Raw genomic sequence first — 18,984 nt, 5'->3', positions numbered from 1 at the left:
CAGCTTGGTACAGCTGGGAGAACTCCTCCCAGCTGTACCAAGACCCGGGTACCAAGACCCATGTTCAGACTAGAGGGGAGACCGGCTGCTTCCTCGGCCACTAAAACATCTGGAAACAGGAAGCTTTGAAGATGTTTCAAGCGAGACCTAGCTAAGTGCAGGAAGCTGGAGTGACAGTATGAAGAGGTTTCGGCCTTCCAGTGCAGATTGCTGTCACGTGTCTCCCCCTAGGTGGTGCAGCAGGAACTGCTGCTGGAGGATGACGTGAGATTTGAGCCCAGGTTTTGCAGCAGGCTGGTGACTATTATGGAAACTGTACAGAGGGTGGGCCTTGAATGTGACCTCATGTCAGGGACTTTGAACAAAAAGCTCCCTGTTGATGAGTTCCTACCTATCATGTTCAACAAGCACCCCAAGTGAGTCTCAGCCACCGTATGTATATTAAAATGTCATGCTTTGAATTCTAGTTTGTATTCAGTCTAAAGTCATTATGTCAACCTCCCAGCCCCTTCAGAGACCAATACATGCAGTATGACGAGCAGAGGGACCCGAGAGCCTTTTCAGTGGAGCATCTGCTGCTCTTCCCCACACACCACACCGGCCAGCCGTGGACGACGAGGCCAGTGGAAACCGACTGGGACAGAGACGGTGAAACGGAGAAAGAACGGTCTCTACCTGTGGCTCCTCTCTCTGTCAGTGGAAACAGAGAGGAACTCTGAGGGGACTTGAACATCCTCAGGGGGGCACCGGGGCACATGACTCCTCCCCCTCTCTATGCAACGTGAACAGTTGTTCTAAAATGGAGCAGGTTGTCTGTGTTCATTTGAAAAACGTGTGTATAAAACTGAAATGATGGTATAAAAACTACCTTTCAGTAAAAAAAAAAAAAAAAAAGGACACTCTCTTCAAGCCCTACCCTAATAATCTCAAATTGATATTGGGCTCTGGTGGTATTACTATATGGTGGCATATTTCAACCAATTTTCATTCAAATTGGTTTGGAGCTTCTGGGGCCCCAGAGCAGCTGTTTGATGGAGGCCAAACATAAACCAGGTTTTTAACTGCATTTGTGTATCAATAGTTTCCAGTTAAAACGGTCTCTCATGTTAACATTCTCTTGCTGACATACTGACAAGATGGAAGTCATAAAAAATATCGATGGCCAAAGTGCAAAACCTATCTGCAAAATTATCCGTGGAAAAAATATTTTGTATTATCTATTGGGTATCCTTAATAGCATTCTGCAAGAAAACAACAATTTCTTTTAGGTTTTCATTCACTCATTATATTTTAATGAGTCCACAGTGTGATGTGTTTTAATAATGGGCTTAATAAATGTCGAAGTTGTGTGATATAACTACATAAAATGATATATTGTTATAAAGAGAAGTTCCCTGGAAAAACATAATTTGGTACTAAGAAAAAAAGAAAGAAAATATATAGAATAACATTAAACACAATGTTGTTTGAACACATGGCAAATCTTGTTAAAATGAGGACATTGTAAAAAGAAACCGGGGACTTTTTTGCCATTGTGGCAGCAATACACAAATATAATGTATGAATACAAACTTTGGATAGCACTTGAAAAAAAAAATTAAACCCTGCTGCTGTAAATGAATTTCTGGGTCAAAGGTGCCACTCGTCTTTCAACAATGGTGACGCCACGTTATTAAAGCCATTTGTTTAGGAAATATGACGAGTGAGATTCAGCTAAAACATTGTACATTGTATATATATATATATATATATATATATATATATATAGTATATTATATAGTATACCTCATTGAGCAGAAGAAAAGAAACAGATGAGCAGAAATCAACTTAAATGTTTTAATTCTTTAAAAAAGCACTGGTATTTTCATGTCAAGCAAACAATGGAACCATTTTATATTAGCACTGTTCCATATCACAAAATGAGTAATGAAAAGAATATTTAAACCACACAATTTTTTGGAATAAATTAATCAGCACAACAAAAGAAGTAAAACATGCTTGTACTTAGGTGTTGCACAGGAAATATTGAAACTCCAATGCTCAAAATGTAAGACACCTGAGAATATAAATATCAAAACGACTTGTTGCAGCAGTAATTTAGTTCCACAGTTCCTCCTCTTTACTGCAACTAAAGCTTTGACAAGAGGAGTTTTAAAAAAATTACATAAATGTAAAAATTAGGCATCAATTTAAAAAAAAAAAAAAAAAACATAAATTTTTGTACAATGTGCATATCTGAATTAGTGTGGTGACAAGCGACATCATCGCATCTTCTTTCTCAGCAAGTCAGCAAAAATGAAATCCAAAGTGGACAACGCTCGTCTGTCATCAAGCCACGTTCAGCGATATGAACTAAAGGATTTGGACTGAGCTCCTTCAATTGAAATCTGCATTGAAGTGACAGTTTAGATATTTGTTCTTTACATTTGAATACCCTTCGAGCAGCAGCGCGTCTTTCCCTTGATAACCAAGACTCCGGCTGGGCTTTCATGACAGGGGCTTGATTTATCCCAGAGGTTCATTTTCTACTGACTATTAACAACAGAAGTTCATTGAGGCAGGAAAAATGAAATTCTGCTGTACAGGTAGTAGTGATGTTGCATATAAAGACAAGATAAGGGCACGGGTACATAGCACACCATCGAGCTGATACAAACGCATTTCTGAAATCCACGGTTTGATGGCTATTCAGGACTTTCTGAAAGACAGTTTGGATGGATTTTGTAAAGACACCGATAGAAAAAAAATAATCAGTGAGGTATGTTGTTATTGTGATATTATAGCTTTGAGACAGACAGGAGTCTGTGTGTGAAGACACTCATCTGTGAGAGGAGACGAGTGCAAATATTTCCATTTGAAGAGGTACAAAACAAATATATTGTGTGTGTTCCTTAGTTAAACAGTCCATGTGCGGTTACTGCCAGCAGCAACCGAAAAACTGTCAACAGACCAAACTTCTGAAAATGAAATGTGTACAAAATTTCCAAGCATCACATTCACTCCAATAAAAATGAGATCGACAGTGAAACGGGTGAATGAGGAAGACGTCTGAAGTCTGAATGTGGAGGAGTCCAAGTTAAAAGATCTACCGTAAATAGAAAATAAAATTTAAAAAAAATACATATTCAAATCACAAGAGATGGTCTGGATGACTACGCCACACACATAAAAACTACCAAAACTTATTGTATCACGCTTTCTGAAGCACTTGGACAAAAAGGCGGTTTTACAAACCATTGGTTATTAACACATTAGTTCCACAGTGCTTGCTCGTAGAAGCATCGTAACAGTGCAAGCCATTACACTATTCAGCCAAATACACCTGTAAGAAAAAAGTGCCATATTGCATAATGAGTATCTGTGATGAGCCCACATGAGGGCATATATACCTATACAAGGATCCAACTGTAAACATGGTGCGAAGTAGTTATGACATAGTTTAAGGCTTTAAGTGTTGTTCACTGAGATAAAGGAATATGTCCATGCGCTGGACAAACAGTGTGGAAACATTATTTAAAAAAAAAAGAACAAACAAAGATTCTACCTCTTTTTATAATCAGACCTGGATACTGTATGTCATTGAATAGATTTGAAATATCTAAATTACTTGAGTTTTGCTGATGAATGTTATTTTTCCTGAAATACATGGCTGATTGACTGTGTTTTTTGGCATTTATAGGAATATTTAGGTGTCAGTTCTCCTCAAATGGAATGAACAGGTTCTCCACACATCTTCATCTGTTTTTCCAACATTGTAACGCGTCTTTATTACATTGGATATTTTGACTTGTCAAACACAGGCGTAACCAATGACAACATTGGCTGTATTCCATTCACACGTGCCTGCTGGCTCAATGACACCCATAGAAGAGTCATCATTAACTTATTATTCATGTTAGCTGCACATGGGCTTTGACAAGTCAAAATTTGCACCTCAATAAAAAGGTCATGAGTTCTGGTTATTTTGCTGCTGAAACTCAAACCATAGAGAACAACCTGGTACACCTGATCCTAAAATGCGCTCTGCCGTCTGGCTTCACACCCCTGATGAGTGGGATGAAGACTTTTACTTTGAAGGCAGCAGGCTGAAAGTCAAGCTCAACTTATGTCATCTTTTCCCCACAAAAAAATATTTTGACATCATAGCATACACTTTTCCCAGTTCTGTCGCTAACAAAAATGTAAATAAAAATACATACATACTGACACTCACAGGCAATGCCATCCTATCAAGAGTATACCGTTACCCCTAATATAAGGACTACAATTCATCACACATTAATTCTGCTGCTAGTAGCATTACCATTTATCTACATTAAAAGCGTATATACATTTGCATCAGTATTAGACATAATACTACTGTGCCAGCATTCATGAGTGATAACTGATCTAGACTTAAAGATGGCGTGCAAACAGCTCCTGTAGTTTGATCCACTTTCTGGCAAAAATCAACATTTGATCACTAATTGGATGTATAGAAAATATTATAAAATTGATTCAATGATGGTTACCAATGCAAGAAAGAAATGAAAGAATGTCACAACTAAAACTTTTATATGGAATGAGCAAAGCTTAAAAAAAAGATCTAAAAGGCTCCTAGTCACTGCCTCGCTACCTAACATCACAATGTTGTGCTACTCATGTAAATAAATGGTACTGAAGAGCACAACAACAATCTACAAATTAACCACATGAAAACCGAGGAGTTTTGGCTTTTGATGAATGTGAAGATTTTTTTTTTTTTTACAGAAAATGTGGAAAAATCCCTGCAAGTTGTGAGTTTTTGAGAAAATGTGGTTATGGTTAGGGTTGGGTTATCGATTCAAATCTGCTTAATGATTCCCTTTCTAATCGAATCCTGAGTAAGAAAAGAAACCAAAGTATGTTGAAAGTGAAAAACACATTTATTTTTATAACGTCTAGGCTGCCATATACACAAGTTATAAATGACAACGTTTTTAGTGATTTTGTTTTTGGTTAAAAAAATATATAAATAATCTTAATTGAGCCAAATTGAATGGTTTTTCATTTGATTTTGCTCTCTGAGGCAATAAAGCCCAATAACATTGTCGTATTAGGCAATGTGAGGCCATCAATGAGCATGACTGCTTTATGGTATAAGTAGGTCTACAGGAGTTTTGCATCAATGTGATGAAGTAAATTGATTTGTCCTGTAATTAATTGATTGGATTAACCAAAAAACAGACACTCATCTGGTTATGTGATCTATAAAAAAAAATTTCATTTAATTTAACGGTCATGATACAGGACAACTAAAATGATTAATTCTTAAACCATTCTGTCATGAATGTGTTGTCATATTAGGCAGATGGTTTACCCTCGCATGAATTTATTTTCATTTAGCGATTACATTTCAGTGCATCATTATTGTCTTGTCTGAAGCGTAGCCGCACTTTTAAAAGCTAGCTCCAGTCCGTCATTTTGTAAATGAAGTGCTTTGGTCCAAACTCAGTTTTCAGGAAACGATAATAAGTGGAATCGAAAAGCACATTTCTTTAACGAATCCCCACCTCTTATGGATTTGGAGCATTCTAGATACCCAACCCTAGTTATGTTGAGCAGGTGGATAGTGGTCACATGAATCATCTATGTTGATGGAGGGAAGAAGCGGCTTCAACCTCACATCCAGCTCTCTGTGTGTGTGTGTGTGTGTGTGTGTGTGTGTGTTGTGTATGTGTTATGTGCATTTTTGAGTACAACACAGCAATGCTAAATCCTAATCAGTGGATCTGATTGTAGCTGGTTAACTTGAAACCACTGTGACCTTCTGGGAAAGCCCCAACCCAAACCATTCTAATGGTGCAGGATTGAGCTGGGAGAGGAGGATGTGCCCTTGTTACGGCCCAACATGGAGGGCTTGAAGTCAGGATGGCGACGGGCATGCTTGATCAGATGGTCGCTGCGCATGAAGCGCTTATCGCACAGTGGGCACAGAAAGCGTTTTTCCCCTGTGTGGGTGCGGGTGTGGCGGGCGAGCTCATCGGAGCGGGCAAACTTCTTTTCACAGTCGGGCCAGGAGCATGGGAAAGGCCTCTCACCTGCAGGGTGGAGGCAGAAGAGAGGGGACAACCATTTACCACCATGTCATTTATCATAGCTCACTTAGCTTTACAACACAAGAATGCATTAGATTTTGGGAGAGAATCACTTATTCTGTACAACTGTTTACACTAACACGTGTTGTACCAATGCAGTAGATGGGTGAAATAGCAGCCGTATGTGTATATATATATATATATATATATATATATATATATATATATATATATATATATATATATAATGATTCCCATTAACGATAATCTGCAGAATTCTACAGTGATTAATCATTGGGTCTTTAAAAATGTCAAAAGACAGTGAAAAGGCCCATTACCATTTCGTAAAGCACATGGTGATGTCTTCAAATAGATGATTGTTTAACCAACAGTTCAAACCCACAAATTATTCAATTCACTATCACAGAAAGATAAGAAAAGCAGAAAATCCTCCTATCTAATAGTGAAAATAGGGAATGATTGCAAATTATCAAACGATAAATCGATTATCAAACTAATATCCGACTCATTTCTTTCGCATCTAATTCATTTCTCAATTGTGCATGTATTTTTTTGTATTTAATACATCATATATTCAATAATAATGAGATTTTAGCATTGTATAGTCCGTGTATTACGTTTTAATTTGTTCCTTCAAGATCAAATAATCATTTGCTTTCAACCCAACGTGTGGCAGAACAGGTTGGTTAACCATTTCTTCCTTTAACAAATGTACTATGTGATCAAATATTGGTAAGAAATGTGTGACTACATTCCTTGAGTAATGTGTAACTGAGCTCATTTAATACCAATCAGGGTCACAAATCATACTGCCTGGCATTACTTTTATAAAATATGGTGTGGACAAAAAAAACAACAACCTCTACATTGTTAATAAATGAGTGTCAAAATATATCCAGGCTTTTAGATTCTCCAGATTAGTTTTGCTAAGCTACCACTAGCCTTAATCTCTTGCAGGCAACACGAGCACAACCAGGATAAGCGAGTAGGATGCTCGGTGCCATTTTCAAGATCACAAAGCCAGGCCACGTTGTTGTTGCAGAGTTCTTTGTGGGCGTTCCCCCACCAACGTTTCTCTGAGCCGTTTCCTGTCCTTAATCCCTTTGCGCCTGCTCACTGACCCTGAGAACACACCGATTTATTTTAGCGAAAATGCACATGTACGTTTCACATGTACGTTGAAACGTACATGTCCCCCCCCCCCCCCCCATTTAGACAGGTTGATCCATTTCCAACGACACGTAGCTAGTGCATCGTGGCAAATGCTTCTGTCAAAACTCGGGGGTGAGGTGCAGCCACACGTTCAGGGATTTCCCTCAGCTAAACATTCAGGAAAAAAAGAAGAAATGAAAACGTGTTCATCCAGACATCGGGGTGACGCATCCAATATCGGACGCGCCCTCTGCAGCTCTTCCTCCGACGTTTTTATCAATAATTTACACATCGCAGAGAATACAATCGATTTAAACTCGTTAGCAGACGCCAGGAAAAGGAGTTGATGCCCAAAGAAAAAAACTCAATAGCCCAAATATCCACAATATGCTGCTTTCGGCTACCGTCAACGGGACCAACTTTGCCCGATAATAAACTCTCTCGCTCTCGACGTTAAGGTTTCATCTTACGTTCATTTCATATGCAAATGCAGGCGGGAGGAAGACCATCGTCACCGATTTTCACGTCCAGCCCAGTTCTTTTGTTAGTTTACTTCTTTGTCAGTCTGAGGGGAGTTGTTCTGTCTTTGCCTCTTTGTTTGGCCACGTTATTATACCAAGTCGAGGGAAATGGGAAAACATTTCCACCACCACACTACCATTAGCTAATCCAACAAAGAGCACAACACGTTCCACATTTCTCCATAGTAGTCCCGTAATAACAACGTGGGCTTGCATGCCACCGACATAGCACAGGTCGGGCACCATGTTTATATTTAGGGGTTCGCTAACTAACTTTATGGAGGAAGCTCCACGACATGTTAACTGCTGATGCGACCAAACGGTTATCGTGTCTCCATACCTGTGTGTGTCCGGATATGTGCCTTCAGGTGGGACGATTTCCCGTAAACTCTGTCGCATCCGTCAAAAGTACACTGATGTCGCTTTACCGGGGACCGTGGGGGCCCCACGCCTCCTCCTCCCCCCCTGAGCTGCTGCTGTCCGGGGACAGGGGTGGCAGAGGGGGTCATGGTAGGGGTGGTGGGATCGGACAACGTGGTGTAACCGCTCTCCCCACCACACGAGGAGTTGCTGCTCTCCGAGTAGGCCGACATTGGGCGGAACTTGCCGTGTAGGTCGGTGAGGATACCGGCCACCGCCATCATGTTGGCCCCCTCCAGTCTCAGTGCCTCCCGCACTTCCCTGTCCTCGCACGACACCTCGGGCTCCCCAGGGAGCAGGCCCATCGGGGCCGACTGACTGGCGGGGGCGACCGGGGTGGGTCTGTGCAGGACAGGACCGCTGGATATCGACACGAGACACTCGGCAGCAAAATAATCAGACGAAGCCATCAACGACATTGTTATCGGTCTTGTTTGGTGGCTTTATCTACAAACAAAATAAACGAAAAAGAAAAGTCCGCCAGGAGGGGCTAACGGTAGTCTGAGCCTGACCTCGTTTTCATCAAACTCGACGAACCAACCGTTTCCAGCCGAGCCTAGTTACAGCCATACAGCGTGTCGGTAGTTTAAAAGAGACTAATTGTATCAAAAAAAGATACAAAATAGAATAATAATGTGCTAAAACCGTGCCAATGCCTCCGGGCAAACGTGCGTGTCCCTCACCGTCTGACGGTTCATTGTGTCTGAGCCTCGGAGAAGCCGGTCAAACCTACGCCCCCTGGTCCGGACTAAGGATGCGTTCAGGGTCTGTCAGACAAAATAGGATGGAAGTGTTGATGTGTTTACATTTGTATAAATTCCGAACTCGTAGGCACATTTTATTCTCTCACTGCACTTGCTTCAATATTTGATTTATACATTTAAGTCACTGTCCTATATCAAATCCCAAATCCAATATTAAACTAAAACGGCGCATCTAGTTGTGTACTAGTTTACTAAGATATTTGTATACTTGTTTTTGTTACATCATAATACATCCTATTTGGCATACTTATTGTAACTTATTGCACTACTATTTTATGACCTAAAATGTGGGTGGTGAAAGCAGGTTTGCAGTATTTTAAGGAAGGTTCTAAAATTCCATTTTGGGGTGGGTTGTGAACGCAGCGTCAACCGGCAGCTCGCAACGTCTGACGTCGCAGCTCGGGCGTGGACCGCGGCGGCGGGTGCATCCTGGAAAGTAGGTGGCAGGCAGCTTGGGTAATGATGGGGGAAGGAGATGGGGTTTGAACGGAAGGCGTGATGGGTTATTTAGTTTGAGCCCAACTACGTGGCTGAGCGGTGCCGGGCTTTCTAATTCACATTTCTGGCTAATATAGTTATATGAAGACGAAGAGCCTTTAGGCCCTATAAATCTACTTTCAACAGTTTTTTTTATCACGAGACACAGACAAGATCGTAGCCCACCTCTCTCCACTAGTTGTATTCAGAAAAAAGTTGGGTATGTGGTTTATTGATATTGACAGTGTGTGTATAGGAGTGTGCATCTCCAAATAATCTCCAAGCAAATCTATTCTATTGTTGTAGATGTACATCAGCAAAAAAACGTTGGCAATTATTATTGCGGGGTTTGTTTGGTAGTGTATTGTACTGCATACATAAGGTGTTGTCGTTATTGTGTCCTTATCTATCCTTGCAGACAACTAAGTCATTATACTGCCATCATTCAAACTGTTTAACGTTCCTGCAATAAACTTAATTTTCCCATGCAGCTGTGGCTCATGTCCTATGTCCAGGTTAATGGGGGGAATAAGAAGACTTTTTTTTGGTGAGGCCCAGTACTGTGACAAGTGATTGGCTCAGTGAGTGTTTGTAGCCCCAGCAGGGAAGGTATTTCCTGATTGGTCGCTGTGAGCACCATGGGTCACTGTGGGAGCCCATGTACAAGTGTGGTCTTTCAGTGGCTGTGAACAGTGCTTGGTTTTCATTTTGCTTACATGTGGAGGCTTAGATGCAGCCAGACCTGCCGTGACTTAGGGTTGCTATGGCTAACTTCTTGTTACTTCTCAATTGTCTAAATGTTACACTATCTTTCTTCCTGCTACATGGTGAGTTTTATGACTTTTGTTGTTTATCTTGTGTGCTTCTTTTCATTCCTGGTGCGCCATTTATTTTCCCATTGAATATAGAGTTGACAAGAGTCAAGATGACATGAGTGTTCAGTATATAGGAGGCATTGTTTGAGAATCTTATTTCATTTCTTGTCATTATGTCTGAGATGTGTTACCTGATTTTCTATGCAGGAGGTGATGGCTTTCAAACCAAACCAAATCTCTGTGATTCAAGTTGTGCTGGTGAGAATCCAGTTTTTGCTCATGTTGAATATGATGCATGCTCATTGACAAATGCTGAAATAAAGGGTTTTTTCTTCATTCAAGACATTCACTTATTTGTACTACAAGATTTGCCTTGGTGACATAATTCTTTTTTTGAATCTCATGATTATTGTTTCATGTCTGTAGGGTTTCCTACCATTGACTTGTCCTATCAGAGAGGGGTGAGGTATACTTACAGATACAGCACAACAATTACCACAACCCTTCAAGGCTCCAATGCTGGCAGGAATGGATTGGCTTTGGACTGTGTGGTTGATATTGACGTGGTTTCAAAGTGTCACCTAATGATGCAGGTCAGCTTTCATAAAGGAGATTTTGAAAAAAATAAAAAAAACAAAAATAAAGTAGGCTACTGCAAAACGTCAATGATCTATGCACATGCTTGTCCAACAGATTAGGAATCCACAGATAAAGCGTCTTTCCCCTCAGAAAGAACACTCTGTGCAACGTTTAAAGAGCTTGAGGTATTATTCTTTTGATTACACACAATTTTATGTGTCTTTATAAAGTATAGTGAATGAATAAATGTTGTTCGGCATGCATGCATGGGGTTCTGTCTTTTCTCGGCCTGCAGCAACCAAAGTGTAAGTCCAGATCATTTTGGAATGCCACAATTGTTTTTCCTCTGAATGTGATACTCTGTTCAGACGCTCCACTTGTCTGTGTTCTCGGGTCTCCGTGGGCTCATCTGGTGTTTTTGTTTCCCAGGGAGTCACTGGAGAGAAAGCGACTCAAGTTCTCCCTCCGGGAGGGAAAGGTCACGGCCCTCTGTCTCCAGGAGGGGGAGCAGGTGTGGGCCCTCAACATTAAAAGGGCTCTACTGAGTATGCTCCAGACCTCCCGCATGGCCTCCAAACAGGAATTGGAAAAGGAGGTGAGCATTAATGGGGGCTATGTTCTATCTTATATATGCCCAATTTGTTAGATGTATACACACCGGCTCTTAAGTCTTTATTGAGGTTTAAAAAAACTACTTATTCTAGTCTGACCAATACAACCTCTACTCCTACTGCAAACAATAACCGCCATTAACACCCTCTTGACTTAATATGCTGCATTCACATGGTGATGATCTGACTTTTCTTAAACTCCTCTTTCTCAGACCGATGTGTACGGAACGTGCACCAGCAGGTATGAAAGGAGAGGACCCGTACTGCTGAAGAGCAGGGATCTAAAACAGTGCCAAGAGTCCAGGCTGGCAAACTTCTGGCCCCATTCAGTATCTTTAACTGAAGATACGGTGAGTATTTATTAATGTGGCTACCACTGTGGACATAGAGTTTACATTCTATTCAATACAAAAATGTACACATGGTAGTTGTGTTATGGGCTGTTTCCAATGTTATTAGACTCTCTGATATCTGAGTTCAAGAGAAGTGGAAGTTGAAAGTGGGCAATGACGTTGGTTGTAACTTTTCTTCACCACAGAATAAGAGGATGTCTTAATATTGTTCTTTTGTCATTTGGTTCAACTGTTGGTTTCAATTCATGCTTTTTTTAATGGGAGGTTTGTCTTTTTTGCTAGTCAGTGCAGTCAGAGCTGCACTGTGTTCAGAGACATGGATCAACAGTGATGGAAGAGGTCAACTGTACTGAAGCCGTTTCCATGGCAACGTGGTCCAGGGCTGCAGGGCTGGTGAAGACCCAAACGGTATCTACCTTGCTCCTGCTCAGAGCCCAACCGGGGGCTCCCTCGGCAGCAGGTCAGGAGAAGTACCAACACTTTAGCAACCGTGTGGTTTTACAGATGTGGACTCTGATGCTTATGCTCCTCAATGCTCATGCAGATGTGTTACGTCTTGGCGTGAGGACTGACCTGCAGTTTGAGGATGAAGGGGCTGCAAGGCCAGGAAAAGCCAGAGCATCAACACCTCAGCAAGCCAGTCAAACTGTCAGGATGTTATGTAGCCTCACCTCAGACGCCCAACTGGTAGGACTCAACAGGTTGCAGTCCTCTTTAAACTGTATTTATCTGTAAAGAACACTTATCGTCTTCAATATAAATCACTTATAGTAGCTGTGACCTGCCCGACCACTGTTGGCTTGTATGTGTTTGTATTTGTTGCTTAGCTGTGTATCATTTTAATGTGTCCCATACACAGGAGGCCAATCAAACCTAATCAACCATCATCGTAGTCTATTTACATGGGCTGTGTTTAAAGGGGGCCATCAGAGCTTGACACACTGGGATGTATTACTGTGTTGGGATCAGGTGATTGATGTGTTGAAAAAGTGTCTTCACAGTTCTGCAAGAACCGATTTTGTTTTGGTTGAAAAGGAATAGTTTGGAAAAACTGGAGTGTACATTTCACTTGTTTATGATGTATATCATGTCCTTATGTGTTTGGATTTTCTTCAAGGTATCACAAAAGTTCCTTCAACTGGCTTTCCAGCTGAGAGATCTGACTCTTTCTCAACTCAAGACACTTTGGCAAGAAGCGTCTTTCAAGTGTCGCAATGACTGGTCAGTATATCTCCCCAGTGTTTAATAATGGAGCATCTTCTGTCAAGTCCTTCAGGTTTCCATCAATGTCTCTACATGATGGTTTAGGTTGGGCATTTACACACTTGTTACAGTTAATACAAAATTATGTATCTACCAGTAAATCGGATTGAAGCCAAAAGGACTCTTGTTTATGGGTTATAGTTCTAAAATTCTCAGCCTCTGGCCAAGTCAACAAGTAAAGAAAGAACAATCTGTGTGGGACAGAAACTACTATTAGACACAGATGACCTTCAGTAGAGTGCCTCCTCCTTAGTCCTTAGCATCGCAGTGTATCGAAAATAAACCTTTATCATAGAGGACGTTGTTAAACACAGGTGTAACCGATAACAGAAATAACAATAACCTCCTTTCAGTGAGGTGTGGCACTACCTCATCTTGTGTACTATTGTATATTGCATGACTCACTGGCCCAACTAAATGAGATGGAGATTGAAAACCACCTCATGTCAATATGAAGCTACAGCTGGCAGTCGGTTAGCCGAGCATAAAGACTGGAAACAGACCATTTATACAACTCCACTTTATAATGTGGGACACAGGTTACAGCAGAGGTTGATATTGATGCTGATTAACTGTTTGGACAGGCAGCCTTTGTTGGATGCGTTACCGGCCTGTGGATCTGAAAACTGCATCGTACTACTGACCGGCCTCATGCAGAACAGAGAGCTGGAGGAGGAGCAGGCTCACGCTTTCCTCACCACCATAGCCCTCATCCCTCATCCATCGCCACAGATCATCACCTCCATCAATGTAGGAACATCTATGTGACATTAATGATGGCCTGAACCTCTCGTCAATGCTACTTTCGGTATTCACTCTTGATAGATAAGTCAAATCGATGCCAGAGCTATAGAAATTTAAGCAGCTTCTCCATCCATCTATAAAAAGTAAACACCCTCGTTTTGAGAAAGAAACATTACGATCTAGAGGCTGAGCACATACTGTGTCTCTGCTGTCTTTGTTAGGCCTTACTGGAGTTCCCTGAGGTGAGGTCCAAGGCGCTGTTAGCTGGGTCATCTCTGGTCTATCAACTTTGCCAAAGATCACAAGGCTCCTGTAGTGAACTTCCTCAGGTACAGTCATTCATAGAGACGCTTGAGGAAACCCTGAAGGACGGCTGCGAGGGAGAACAACACACTGGAATTGAGGTACCTTTTCTTTGACAAAGACTCATTAAAAACTGGCACTAAAACTGGTGCTTTGAACACTTTTACATAATCAATGCCTAAGTATGTATATATTTTGTCAACCCGACAGCTATTGTATGCACTGAAATCAGTGGGAAACACTGGTCTGTCGGCCCCAACCTTCATTCCTCTGCTTAAGTGCTTCATGCTCGGCCACTCAACGGCACTGGAGCTGAGACTTGCTGCCATTCAAGCCTTCAGACGCTTTCCCTGCTCAGCTGATGTGAGTTGATTCTGAAACTAATTAAATGGACTTAAATGGACATATCATGAGAAAAAAAATCCCTTTTTCTGTGCATGTGCACGTACATTTGGGTTTCTGGAGTGACTACCAACCCACAACTGTTAAATAAGACAACCCTGTCCGTTTTTTGTGAGCAGAAAACATGTGATGTGAGCCATTTAGAATTGGCTCCTCTATGTCACATGCAGGCTCAGAATATACAGCCCACCATTTCCACAGCTTGAGAAGCACCTTTGCAAAGGCACAACATGTTTTTCTCGCATGCCAATCAGAGCAGACTGTTAAGGGGGCTTAAAGAGACAGGCGCTAAAAATAAGCATTTCAGACATATGTATATTATATTACATATGTATTGTATACGTATATTAAGACAGACAGTATAAAAGATATGATGTGTTTATTTGACATTAAAGCACTGAAATGTTTCAGTATAAACCCGAAATGCAAGTATGAAGCTGAAATATTTGCAACAATGACATCAAGATATTTCTTTCACACCTTCCTTCACATATATTTTCTTTATATTTGTGGAGAGACACAACTTAGCTCACTTCCAGCTCACTCTACATAACAACATAATTTGACAAGACACAGATCCTGGACTTTTTAATTGATTATAAGCCAATGTTCACGTTTACGGGAAGGTTTGTCACTCAAATGTAAATATAATACGTCTTCATATCACAGAGGCTAACTTTCTAATTGATTCACGATGAGTGGAGGTGGAGGTGAAGAGGTGACCGGCAGTCTAACATCAGTGACTGACAGGAGTTTCCTTCCTTCAGAGATCTGTGCTGTTGCAGCTGTACCGATCCTCCCAGGAGGATCCCGAGGTCAGAATCGCTGCATACCAGCAGCTCATGCACTGCTCCGATCAGAACGTGTTTGAAGTGGTCAAGATGACGCTGAGGAACGAGACATCCAGCCAAGGTCTCATTTTAACCACTGTAGTATGTAGAGGGGGAAGCTCATAGCAGCTTCTCCCAGTGAAAATGTTTAGCAAATAATAATATTGATGATTTGAGGCCACTGCTGCTCATGATCATATTTCTGCTTCATTGTCAAACAGGTAAAATATTATTTATTGCAGCCACTGCAACATGTGTTTTCTGTTGTTTAAATGTTGTGTTGCTGTACCACTGGAAGAGGTGTGCTTACCTTGCTAAATTTCTTGTTTCATTCATAAGCCTTTTCTCGCCTCCTTTATTAGTGGGATCATATGTGTGGAGTCATCTGACTAATGTCCTGAGGAGCGAGGACCCCGTGAAGCAGGTCCTAATCAAGTCACTGCCTGACGACATCATCAGCAGAGACTTTGAAGCTGAGGTTTTGAAATACTCTTCCTATTCAGACCACACAGTTTCATCAGGTAACGGCAGCTTCACTTCAGCTTTAAATACAGCAAAATTGCAATCGGGATTAACGTCTGAATTGTTCTGCTTCTTTGTTTGCTTCAGGTATGGGAATTACAAATGTGGAAACATCTCTGGTTTTCTCTCCCAAATCATTTCTACCAAGATCTGCCACGGCCAACCTGACTCTATATTTTCATGGCAGAGCCCACAACCTTCTGGAAGTGAGTTTCATATCCATTTGATTCCCATATTTGTATGTATATTAGAGTCAAAATGATGTTGAATGCATGCATTTTGTTTTCCAACTAAGGTGGACCTTCGAGTTGAAAATGCTGAACCACTTTTGAAGAATTTATTTGGTCACCAAAACTTCAACTCCGATGGAGAGTCTATGGCTCAAAGTCGAAAGACGCAGCCTAAAGAGACTAGGAGGACAAGAAGACAGACAGATGATGACCATAGAGCAGATAAAGAAAAGTGTTTATCTGACACCAGCAGTTATCTGGGCCAGGCCAGGGCCATGGTGAGGTCACTGTGATTGTTGTAAAACAATCATCTCTACTGGGGATGGGGAGGAGCATTGTGAAGCAGATTAGCAGCCATTTACATTGTATTTTAGATTTTTTTGGTCAATGCTGATATCTTGACAGTGCTTTTATAAAATGCAATGTTTTTGTATGAGCAACAGCCCAAAACCCAAAAAATATTCAGTTAACAATAACTGGAATAAATGTAAAAAGCCGGAATCATCAAATGTTTGGTATTTTGGCTTAAAAATGACTTAATCAGTGAGCCAAATAATTGGTGATTCATTCTTTGACAACTCAAATGATGTATTAATTGACTAATGGGTTCAGGTAGAACCTTGATAACCAGCATTTCAAGAGTGCCATGAATAAAGATTAAAAAAAAGATAATTGCTAAGATAAAGGAATACGATTTACAATACAAGGACGATTTTTTAGAATTTCAAATCATTCAATTTCTAGAGGAGGAAAACTAATACCCTGGATTTCAATAAGGATATTGTAAGAGGATCATAAGCGAGGCAAACATTTAGAAAATCTTTTGAGAATGAGAGATTCTTTATCGCTTTGGCATTGAGTACATTTCCTTCCAACATGTTGTGACTTTGTCTTTTGCAGTTGTTTGGGAGGAGGAGAACAGAGGAGAACAGGCCCAAGTGTTGGCTCAGTGTTAAGGTGTTCGGCAATGAGCTCAGCGTGTTCACATGTGAAGATCTCTACAATCAGATTGACCAGCTGTCGCTGAGCATGGCAGGACTGGCTGTCAAACTGCTCAAGGTATACTGGAGGTAGATTGTTCTCACAGTCGCTGGTCTCTTCTCTGGCTGAACACCTCCCCCCCCTTCTCATTTTCATTCTCGCTGCTGTTCTCAATCCCAATCTGCCTTCCTTCCTCCTCGTCCTCCAGGGTCAGGAGGTCCAGCTGAACCACAGGGCCGTGCTGATGACAGACGAGCTGGTTTTACCGTCACTGTCTGGTTTGCCCATCAAACTGAGCATCAACACGACCTCCCTCCTGTCGCTGCGTCTGAAGGGCACTGTCAACTACAGGGATACTTCTCACTTCTCCCTGACTGGATACATCAAACCCAAGTATAGTTCCATCTTAACACATGTGACATGGGCTACAACCCTGACCTCTGGTTCCAAACTGTGCCCTTCAGTAGAGTGTAACCGCTGTCTTTATTCTCAGTGCCTATGTGGGTCTGTCTGCCATGATGGGGGTTGACGGTGCTTTGGGTCAAGCTGCGGTGGACTGGGTCTCTGAGCTCAGGAGCTCCACCAGTCTGGACGGCAGCATTCAGCTGCAGGAGGGGCGGGATGTCAGGGTGACACTTAACACACCGGAGGATGTCATGGACATCGTCTCTCTGAGGTGAGGGCATTTATTACAATGATTAAGAGAGGGACTACATGTAGGTGAAAAACTTCAAATACAATTATAGATGGAGAAGGTTGGCTGTTTTATCCTCTTTACTACACATCATGTAGGCTTCATACAAAAGTATAAATATATGCATTAAAACATCAAGTAGTTTTTGTTTTGCCTCTTGAAAATATCATATTATATGTTTGCATAAGTGTACAAAGTTTACATTTTGTATACTTTGTTATTATTATGTTTAGCAGGTTGCATTATCTAATAAAGTTAAATTTAATTTAACAAAAAACACACAAAAATAAAACATAGTATCTTATTGTTGAAGAAGTGGTGAGAATGATGGTTTCCTAAAGAGCATGTGCTTTTTTGTGTTCACCAGCTCCAAAGTGTTTCAGATCAGTGGAGACCACCGAGAAGAGATAAAGGGGCCAAAGAGTCGAGTTCAGAAGACCACCTGCACACCAAAGACATGTAAGTCCTCAAACACTGTGTGTGTGTGTGGCATCATAATGACACACAGACCTTGTTGGACAGTTTGTATTAACCCTTTAAAATTGTTACTGACTTTTAAAAAAAGACCACAGCACATTGCCTATTCTGTGTGTGTGTGTGTGTGTGTGTGTGTGTGTGTGTGTGTGTGTGTGTGTGTGTGTGTGTGTGTGTGTGTGTGTGTGTGTGTGTGTGTGTGTGTGTGTGTGTGTGTGTGTGTGTGTGTGTGTGTGTGTGTGTGTGTGTGTGTGTGTGTGTGTGTGTGTGTGTGTGTGCAAGTTCTGGCTGGATTTTAAAAAGGGTGATTAAGAAATTAAATGTCTTCTGTTTTTATGCATCAGAACATTTATCTAAACAAGTGAAAGTTGGCCACACTTGTTTGATTGATCGACTGACTTACTGCAATGGTCACATGATAGAAATACAATACTTTAGCAATCCCTGATGTCCAATTCTTCACAGTGTCCAAGATGGTCGGCTGGCAGCTGTGCTCCAATGTCTCCTACCCGTTACCTGCCTCAGGTGTTTCACTTCCTGCTCCAGGACCGGTCCACCTCTCCCTCAGGCTGCTCAAGCTGGACAGAGGCCTCCATTACTACCTGCTGGAGGCGGCCTACTCCCTGCTCCCTCAGGTGCGAAGATCCACAGATGAGTTTCATCTTTGAGAGGATATTTTCTTGTTGTACTTCCCCGTGTCTCTCTTTAACTACCCTCGCAGGGACTAACGCACAAAGCTGTCTCAACTTGTGTTTCAGAGAAACACCTGGCT

The 18,984-nt window shown here is 41.4% G+C and overlaps 1 protein-coding gene across 1 annotated transcript; it reads right to left on the bottom strand.

The window, feature by feature from the left end:
* Positions 1–1,952: 1,952 nt before the first annotated feature.
* zgc:153115 (uncharacterized protein LOC768186 homolog) lies at positions 1,953–8,939 on the bottom strand. Its single transcript, XM_034555444.1, has 2 exons — positions 8,091–8,939; positions 1,953–6,059 (listed from the first exon to the last, which is right to left on the bottom strand). The coding sequence occupies exons 1-2, from the start codon at positions 8,587–8,589 to the stop codon at positions 5,815–5,817; spliced, it is 744 nt and encodes a 247-aa protein (XP_034411335.1). The 5' UTR covers positions 8,590–8,939; the 3' UTR covers positions 1,953–5,814.
* Positions 8,940–18,984: the final 10,045 nt, after the last annotated feature.

The sequence above is a fragment of the Cyclopterus lumpus genome, chromosome 17 (genome assembly GCF_009769545.1).
Source record: "Cyclopterus lumpus isolate fCycLum1 chromosome 17, fCycLum1.pri, whole genome shotgun sequence".
Taxonomy (NCBI): Eukaryota; Metazoa; Chordata; class Actinopteri; order Perciformes; family Cyclopteridae; genus Cyclopterus; species Cyclopterus lumpus.
Note: the sequence above shows the minus strand (reverse complement) of the source record. Positions and strands in the feature narration are given on the sequence as shown.